This window comes from Cyprinodon tularosa, unplaced genomic scaffold, assembly GCF_016077235.1.
Source record: "Cyprinodon tularosa strain WSP-4 unplaced genomic scaffold, ASM1607723v1 ctg603, whole genome shotgun sequence".
Classification (NCBI taxonomy): domain Eukaryota; kingdom Metazoa; phylum Chordata; class Actinopteri; order Cyprinodontiformes; family Cyprinodontidae; genus Cyprinodon; species Cyprinodon tularosa.
Genome location: NW_024039345.1, coordinates 436183 through 446050, shown reverse-complemented (window position 1 = coordinate 446050; position 9868 = coordinate 436183). Strand labels below are relative to the sequence as shown.

Genomic DNA, 9868 nt, shown 5'->3' with positions numbered 1-9868 from the left:
TTTGTCACAAAAAGTCACAATAAAAAAAAAAAAAGTTTATTTTTCTGATTTTGAAAAAAAAAAAAAAAGAAGGTTCTCATGGAAGACAATGTTTGTAGAAAAAAACAGACTGTAATTGTTGGTGAGTGGGTGATTGGTGCCTGGCTCCACAGAGTCTCTGTTAGCCCCTGCAGAGGTTGGAGAAGTTGCACCCGCCCTGTGGTGATGGTGGTGATGATGATGAGGAGCCATAATCTGAATAATCCCACAGTGGGCGTGTGCGCGCGCTGCTGAGCGTATCCACAGATGCTGAGAGACATCACACCGTGTCAGAGACCATGACGGGATCCGCGTGCGGAGGAGGATGATGTTCCTACAGGGACTCACCTGTGGATGGACGCCGTCAGGATGCCTTACCTGAACAGAACTCTGCTCCTCCTCTTAGCACTGCTCCTGTTCCTGCTGCTGGGTCAGATCCGAACCGCGGAGGCGCGCAAACACGGACAGCGGGTGCGCAGAAGGACCGGACCCGAGGAGACCCACAAGCATGGCGTGTAAGTCCCAAGAAATAATGTTGATGAGTGGGAGAGATGGAAAATATATCCATGAGGATTAGAGGTTGAACATGAGACATAAACATATTCTTTTGTTTTTCTTTTTGTAATTAGATCTGAAAATTAATGCATACATTTACGCATTCGGTTTAATTGAATTTTCATCATAATTATTGGTTTGTCAGTTATTTTTATGGTCGAAGCTGTATGAAATATTTACTGTATGACTAAAAACCCCTACCGGTTTGTTTTGTGCTTTTGGAAGTACTCAACATTTAAAATTGGGTCCTTAACTCAAACAAGCTTTTCTGTGAACATCTGATTTTTATCAGAATATCAGGAGTTTTTGCATCAGACCCAGACTGTCCAGCTCTGGGGGAAATTATATGATTATGTTAATGTTTTTTTTTTCTTAGTTGTATCTCAGTGAATGTGTTTAATTTCAGATCAGCCTTGTTCTGACAAAATTATCCAGAACCTCTCAATGATTCTTTCAGAAGCCTTTAGAAAAGCCTTTAGAAAATCCACCTGTTCTACAGGATTAAAACACCAACCATGCATCTGAGTGGAAGAAACACCCTGCAGCCCTGCAGGTGACTCAGAGTCGACCATCCTTTCCTCAGCCTAAAAAAAAAACATTTTTTGAATGTTTTTAAACCAGGATCTTTATGAATGCACGCCTTTCATCATAGAGTTTCAGAACAGCTCTATAGAGCAAGGCTTACTGTTTAGCAACAGCTGTGCACATCTGGACTCAGCATTTAACACAGCTGGTTCTGGTCCCAACTAGTACAGTATATACAAACAACAGTAATAAAAAAATACAAATGTCAACAGTGATCTAAAGACTGTTTTGTTTATTGTGGCTATGATTATAAAGTCAAACATCTGTGGGTAAAATAATCAGTTATAAATCGCCTTAGTACACCTGTTATGGAACAGTATGAAGAAACTCTCAGGATCTTTTAGTATTGTGCATGTGGATAAATACATATTCCAACAGTGATGCGCTTTTTGCAAGACATTTTTTTTTCCCACCACTGGGTTTAAAAGGGGGTAGTCTATAGAGCTTAAACAGCATTGTGCAACAAAAATCTCAAACACGCTTGTTTTAGCATTTTTAAATGCTCTGTGGAGAACATTGTTGCTTTTAAATATTTTTATATTTGCAGGTTTTTTGCAACAAATTCTATTTTTCATTGCATGGTAGTTTTGAACAGTCTCCAGTATGGGCCCTCTAATAAAGAATACAGATGATTGAAGGCTGCAGTACATGACCCAGGCCTTTTCTTAATCAGGGGCACATCTTCAAGCGAGATAACCTCGTTTTATCATATTTTGATCTGATACCATATTTCAAAGTGAATCCAGACTGAACTGATTTTTAATTCTTATCAGATTCCTATATTAATGTCAAATGTTCATCAGATACACCCTTTCCCCTTTTTTTAAACTTAAAATTCAAACTTTTTTATTAAACAAAGATGAATAAATGCAAAAGGAAGTAGCGATGCACTGATTTGATACTCAGATTGGTGCATCTCTACAGTTAGATGACAATTTTCTGTTATTAAGATAAAAAAAAAGCAGTTTTCTTCAACCCAACCATTTTTTCCATTTTTAAATAGCTTGACTGAAATTGATTACCCACCGCTTTTAGACAGCTGAGTTCAATTTTACCCCTCACACACAGGACTGATTACTGTCTGACCTGTAAAATCAAGAATCCACTTACTGTAGAACATGGATGACAACATGAGACAAACTAAAAGGTGTCACAAAGCATTACATCATGTCTTGATCCAAAAACATTCCTGAACAGTCGAGAAGCAAAGACTCAGACATCCATCTGGAAGGAAGACCCTGGGTTTTCAGTAAACCACACTAAGAACCTTTACTTTGAAAACATGGAGCATTGGAGAACCTTCCCAGAAGTAAATGGGCAAAAAAAAAAACTCTTATGTAACTTTAAGGTCTATCTCTTTTCTTAAAGGTACATTGGAGGAAGTATTTTTCAAATTAAAATAAGTGGCCCTCCTAATTGTCAATCATTCTGATGATATGTTTACGTAAGGCTGTCCAATGTGCCCGTCCCCATTTTCACTTACAGGTGGTGGAAAAATTACAAATCTTCTTTAGGAAAGTAAGCTTGTATGAGTGATACAAACAGCAACTCTTAAATAGAGTGTGCACAAGGAGAAATCTGTGCAAGAAGCATTAAATCTGTGAGAAGAAACAAAAATTTGAGAGATAAAAGAAAATATTTGAGAGAGAGCGCATGTTTTAAGTGTGAGCATTATAAGTTTTTAGTGCAAGAAGATGAAATTCTTTTCTCAATTTGAAATTATGTGCTCTTGCATTATGGCAGGATAATACTCCCATAGAAATGAGCTTATGCACGCTCTTGCATACGTTAATTAGGTGTTACCTTTTAGGTGCTGGTACAGGGTTGTGCATGGGCTTTTTTTTTTATTGTAGAGGGTGGGGTTTTTTGAAAATTTGTGAAAAATCCTCCACTATACCTTTAAGTTAACCATGATGATCCCACAAATTCTTGGAGACAATCAGCTGTTTGTGTCATGCAACATTGGCATTAAAAATTGTACAATGACACCAGCAGTTAAATTTGATATTGGGATTAAGAAGGTGTGGTTCATCTTTACTATTAGAATCTGAAAACCTTATGTTTTCCTGGGAGAACTATGAATTATTAGCTCTACCAGAAAACCCTGAAAGAGAATCCCAGGCAATCAGTCTGTATGATTTGTTTAGATTTCTTTAAGTCTCATATGTTTTTATGGATACTGGTTTTTGTAACCTGTGAAAGATGCAAAACCAACATGAAAGGAAGAGTCGTGAAAGTTAATGACGAGTCAGATATCCTCAGTTTTAGCAGATTTTAGCAAACAACTCAAACTAAATTGTTTGTATGCTGTGCCGGCACATATGCTGAGTTTGTTATTATTTTTAACCAGAACAACCTCCTTGTTTCTATCTAATATTTAGTTGTTTGAGTCTGCAGGCTGTTTCGATCCACCCAATCATCACTGATTCATCAATCACCAACATTTTTCCAGGTTTAGGTGTTCTAAAAATATCCAGACACACTCACAGTTTATAGGATTTATCATTGTCAATACAAGGAACATCTGACTAGTTTGCTTGCCTCTAGCCCTCAGAGGATGTTCTCAGTTTTGTAACAAGCTCACTTTGATGTGGCATCTTTCTACTAAGAGTAGGTGAGCTTTTACCAGTGATAACAGAGCTGCACTTTAGAAAGTGGAAACTTATTTATGAAGCATAAGCACACTTGCTTTGTGCAAACTAAAACTGAGTTCTGGAAATTATTTTCTGCTACAGCATGGAGAATATTTCTCCTTCAAATATTTTTTTCATTATCTGTCCACTTAAGTAGTAGCTGTCATAATGCTAGCTCTTGGACTCTTAAGTAGGCACAAGCACAGAAAGAAGCAGATTTAAACAGTTTATTTTCAGGAAAATGTGATGACAACTGAGTCTGGAAAAAGCTGAGGGAGCGGGGGCTGGGAGCAGGCAGGCACTGGAAGGGAACACAAGTTGTTTAAAGGGGATGAATGGATTAAGAAAGATTGTTTTAAGCAGTTTAAGTCAGCTTACACTGAGTGTGAGTCCATGAAGCCCGGTCTTGCTGGTTGGTAGATGTTGGAAGTTGGGAGTGGAGACACTGGTCTTTCAGTTTGTTTGGAGATGAGGGTGGACAGGTTTGAGCCAGGGGTTCTGAAGGCCAAGTTGGTGAGCCTGAGGAAGGAGCAGAACAGCAGCCTTGGGGGAGGTGGATCCAACAACCGTCTTTGCCAGAAGGGATCCTGAAGCAGAGAAGGACAATATGGTCTTAAACAGAGAAGATCCAACAGGAGGGAAAAAACACAATGCTGAGATTTCTCTTAAGTTGGCTTGTTACCACTCTGAGTACATCAACCATCTGCCGTCTGCTTGAGGGAGACTGCTCCTTCCTAAAGGCAACCACTGATTGAGGGAATGGAACCCAGCTGGACTCAATTAGCCTGCCACCCTGGGAGAGAAAAAAGGGAAAAGACAAACAGCCACTCCACCCAGCTCTGGAGACCTGACAGTACCCCCCCCCCCCAAGGGACGCCACCTGGCGGCCGACCAGTTGAAGAGGAAGCTGAAAGGCGCTCAAAATCTGTTACAAGGGAAGGATCAAGGATGAAAGAGCGCGGGACCCACGAGGGCGCACATCCACAATACGGCGGACGGTGTAGGCAGGGTGACCATCTATGACCCGGGCGGGAGGAGGGGGCTCGGAAGGAGGGCACAAAGGACTAGAAAGGAAAGGTTTCAGTAAAGAGACATGGAAAACAGGATGGATTCGAAGGTGATGAGGGAGCTTAAGGCGAACAGAGGATGGGCCAACGACAGCTTCTACAGGGTAAGGACCCAGAAATCTAGGAGAAAGTTTCCTAGAACAGGACTTGAGTGGAAAATCTTTAGAGGAAAGCCAGACCATTTGACCAGGAGAAAATTTGGGAGCTGCAATGCGCTTCCTATCAGCAATCCTCTTGTTCTGAGCTGAGGTCCTCTGCAGGGCTGCTGTGGCCTGTGCCCAGATCCTGCGACAGTTTTGCACATGGGCCTTAACTGATGGAATTCTGACATCAGGGAAGGTATTGGGGAGAAGAGAGGGCTGGTAACCAAGGGAGGCTTCGAAGGGAGAAAGACCAGTAGCTGAGGAGACATGGGAATTATGGGCATACTCGATCCAGGGTAAATGAGTAGACCAGGAGGCTGGGTTTGAAGCACAAATACAACGCAGGGCATTCTCGACTTCTTGGTTTAGACGTTCACACTGACCGTTTGTGGATGAAACCCTGATGACAGCCGAGCTTTAGCCCCTAGAATCAAACAGAACTCCCTCCAGACTTGTGAGACGAACTGAGGCCCCCGATCAGAGACCACCTCCGTGGGGATACCATGAAGTCGAAAGACGTGGTGAAACACAAGTTTAGCTGTTTCTATTGAAGAAGGAAGCTTGGTGAGTGCGATCAGGTGGCATGCTTTGGAGAAGCGGTCAATGATGGTCAAAATCACACCTTTACCTTTTGAGATTGGGAGGCCTGTGACAAAATCCATGGAAATGTGAGACCAAGGGCGGCTAGGGATAGATAGAGGTCGCAGTAGGCCCGATGGAGGTCGATGGGAGGTCTTGTTTCTGGCGCAGATGGTGCAAGCAGAGACGTATTCCATTACATCCTTGTTGAGGGAAGGCCACCAGAAATATCGCCGTAAAAGGGCCACGGTTCTGCTAACCCCTGGGTGGCAGGAGAAGGAGGATGAATGAGCCCAGTTGATGGTTTTGGACCGGACAGACATGGGAACATATAGACGGTTCCTGGGTCCACCTCCAGGGTCTGGTTCAGAAGCTAGGGCCTCTTGAATAGCTCTTTCTAAGTCCCAAGTGAGAGACCCTATGGAACAGGTGGCTGGCAGAATGGGAATAGTAGTTTCTGGGTGGTCATCAGAAGAGTATTGTCTCGAAAGGGCATCAGGTTTCATGTTCTTAGAACCAGGACGGTAGGTAATGGTGAGGTTGAATCGAGAAAAGAAAAGAGACCAACGGTACTGCCGTGGGTTCAGGCGCTTAGCAGTCTGGAGGTAGGCGAGATTCTTGTGGTCTGTCCAAATGATGACTGGAAGTTCCGTCCCTTCGAGCCAGTGTCTCCACTCCTCCGGGGCTAACTTGATAGCTAGGAGCTCCCGGTCACCAATGTCGTAGTTAATCTCTGTGGGGGTGAATTTCTTAGAAAAGAAAGCACATGGATGGAGCTTGTGATCACTGGGAGACCTTTGAGAGAGAACGGCCCCCACTCCCACATTGGAAGCGTCTACCTCCAGGGTGAACTGAATAGCTGGGTCTGGGTGGATTAGAACCGGGGCATTAAATAAACCTTGCTTTGAGCTTGGAGAAGGTCATGTCTGCCTCTTGGGTCCAGAGAAAAGGTCTTTTGGGAGACGTCAGAGCAGTTAGAGGTGCAGTGATGATACTGAAGTCCTTAATGAAGCGTCTGTAAAAGTTTGCGAATCCCAGGAAGCGTTGAAGCTGCTTCCTCGTGACTGGGATGGGCCACTCCTCTACAGCTTGGATCTTGCTTGGGTCAGTCCGCACCTGTCCACCCTCGAAGACATAACCCAGAAAAGTTATAGTGTTCACATGAAACTGACTCTTCTCAGCCGTGACAAAAAGTCTATTTTCTAAGAGTCTTTGGAGAACCTTCCTGACATGAACCTTGTGTTCCTCTAGGCTGTGGGAAAAGATGAGGATATCGTCTATATAGACGAAAACAAAAACATTGAGAAAATCTCTTAGGACATCATTGATGAGGTTTTGGAAAATGGCAGGGGCATTACAGAGACCGAATGGCATCACTAAGTATTCAAAGTGACCAATGTGTGTTTTAAATGCGGTTTTCCACTCATCCCCCTCACGGATCCGAACAAAATGATAGGCATTTCTTAGATCGAGTTTAGTGAAGATGGTAGCATTGTGAACCGACTGAAAAACAGATGACAGAAGAGGAAGGGAGTACTTGTTTTTTATGGTAATCTGGTTTAAACCCCGGTAGTCAATGCAGGGACGAAGGGTTTTATCCTTTTTCTCCACAAAGAAAAAGCCAGCTCCTACGGGAGAAGAGGAAGAGCGGATGATGCCGGCATTTAGGGAGTCATTGATATATTTCTCCATAGCCTCTTGCTCTTTCTTTGAGAGATTGTATAGGCGACCCGAAGGAAGGGGAGCCCCAGGGAGGAGATCAATGCCACAATCATAGGGGCGATGAGGTGGAAGGGAGAGAGCAAGGTCTTTGCTAAAAACCTCACTGAGGTCATGATACTGTTCTGGGACATTAAAGAGGTCAGGAGGGTTGATAGGATTAATCTGGGGAGAGGGAAGAGGCGAAGGAGCAGACTGAAGGCAATGGCCTGAACAGTATGTGCTCCACGAATCTATACGTGAGTGACACCAGTTGATGTGGGGGTTATGTTTCTTTAACCAAGGAAAGCCCAGAACAATAGGGGAGTCCTTGGTTGGAAAAATTAGGAACTGGATGAGCTCATAATGATTCCCAGAAACCAACAGAGAAATCCAGGCCGTTTGGTGAGTGATGGAGGTCATAGGGCTACCATCAAGAGCATTGACCAAAATAGGTGAAGACAATTGCTGAACAGGAATTTGGCATTTGGAAATTAGATCCGGGTGAATGAGATTCTGCTCTGAGCCAGAATCTACCAGAGCTTGAAACTTGTGTTGACCTTTATTGATTTCGAGAACAGCAGGGAGATTAAGCCTTAGGTCATGCTCTTTGGAAATGCCCGCCAGTACTCCCAATCTTACTGGCGGGCTGGCTCTTTTGGGCGGACTGGACAGGAGGAAATGAAATGCTGGGGAGAACCACAATAGAGGCAGCAGCCAGAGCTAATTCGACGCTGTCTTTCTTCCAGACTTAACTTAGCACGACCAACCTGCATCGGCTCAGGGGGTGGAAGGTATGAGGAAGGTTGGATTTCTGGTCTTTGAGATGTCTTTTCAGTAGAAGAGAGGACAAAAGGAGCTCTTTTGTCTTTGGACCTCTCTAGAATTCGATTATCAATCTTAATAGCCAAATCTATCAACTCATCTAAGGACTGGGGATCATCTCGACAAGCCAACTCATCCTTCAGTGTGCCATTTAAAGCATGCTGAAAGGCCCCTTTAAGGGCTATGTCATTCCAGCCAGAGTCAGCAGCAAGGATGCGAAAAGTCTATTGCCAGTTCAGCTACTGATCTATTGCCCTGTTTTAGATTCCAGATTCTCCTTGCTGAGTCTTCTTCGCTTAGATTTGGACTAAATGTCTGTTTAAAAAGGTTAATAAACTCCTCAAAGGAGTAGCGAGGCAGTGTTCTTTCATTAATTGTGGCTTCGGCCCACCTTAATGCCTTGTCCTTTAACAACCCAATGACATATGAGATCTTATGGGCATCTTCGGGGAAGGATCGGGGAGATCGGTGGAAAACCAGGTTGCACTGCAGCAGGAAACCCTTGCACTTACCCAGCTCACCGGAGTAGTGTTCTGGAGTGGGCAAGGTGACATCACGGTATGAAGACACAGCAGAAGCAACAGCAGCGGCAGGGGCAGTTACTGAGGAAGAACGAGAGGAGAGATTAGTAGACTGCAGCTGGTTGGTGAGATCCTGGATCTGATTGGAGAGTTGATTGAGACACTGGAACATGGAACCTTGTTGCTGGAGCATAGTTTGAATAACATCTTCATGTTTTCCAAGGAGTATTCCCTGTTCAGTTAGAGCAGTACGTAGCTGTGCCCCAGAGTCCGCTTGGGCAGATGGTTCTGTCATAATGCTAGCTCTTGGACTCTTAAGTAGGCACAAGCACAGAAAGAAGCAGATTTAAACAGTTTATTTTCAGGAAAATGTGATGACAACTGAGTCTGGAAAAAGCTGAGGGAGCGGGGCTGGGAGCAGGCAGGCACTGGAAGGGAACACAAGTTGTTTAAAGGGGATGAATGGATTAAGAAAGATTGTTTTAAGCAGTTTAAGTCAGCTTACACTGAGTGTGAGTCCATGAAGCCCGGTCTTGCTGGTTGGTAGATGTTGGAAGTTGGGAGTGGAGACACTGGTCTTTCAGTTTGTTTGGAGATGAGGGTGGACAGGTTTGAGCCAGGGGTTCTGAAGGCCAAGTTGGTGAGCCTGAGGAAGGAGCAGAACAGCAGCCTTGGGGGAGGTGGATCCAACAACCGTCTTTGCCAGAAGGGATCCTGAAGCAGAGAAGGACAATATGGTCTTAAACAGAGAAGATCCAACAGGAGGGAAAAAACACAATGCTGAGATTTCTCTTAAGTTGGCTTGTTACCACTCTGAGTACATCAACCATCTGCCGTCTGCTTGAGGGAGACTGCTCCTTCCTAAAGGCAACCACTGATTGAGGGAATGGAACCCAGCTGGACTCAATTAGCCTGCCACCCTGGGAGAGAAAAAAGGGAAAAGACAAACAGCCACTCCACCCAGCTCTGGAGACCTGACAGTAGCGCCTTGGAGGAATGATAGTAATGCACTTTACAAAAAAATGCAATACTTATCCAGAAATATATGATCAAATCAATTAGATATAGTAAATTATATATATAAAAAAAACAATATTTCATAGTTAGATTCTGTTATGTTACAATGTCGTTTAATTCAATTTAATAAAGATTATCAGTATACATTTTCTTTAAAAAGAAAGACTTTAAATTGCATAGTCACTAGATTTTCTGCAACCCATCTTCCTTAGCAGATGTTAAACATA

General features: G+C 43.4%; 1 protein-coding gene across 2 annotated transcripts in view; it reads left to right on the top strand.

Moving 5' to 3' along the window:
• Positions 1–249: 249 nt before the first annotated feature.
• Positions 250–9868, top strand: part of gabrr2a (gamma-aminobutyric acid type A receptor subunit rho2a) — a 73196-nt gene continuing 63577 nt past the window's right edge. For both annotated transcript variants that reach the window (XR_005282640.1, XM_038307209.1), the window contains exon 1: positions 250–533. Coding sequence is in view for 1 of the 2 variants with exons in the window: in XM_038307209.1 (XP_038163137.1) it covers positions 373–533 (161 nt within the window). In the remaining variant the exon portion in view is untranslated. The remainder of the gene's footprint in view (positions 534–9868) is intronic.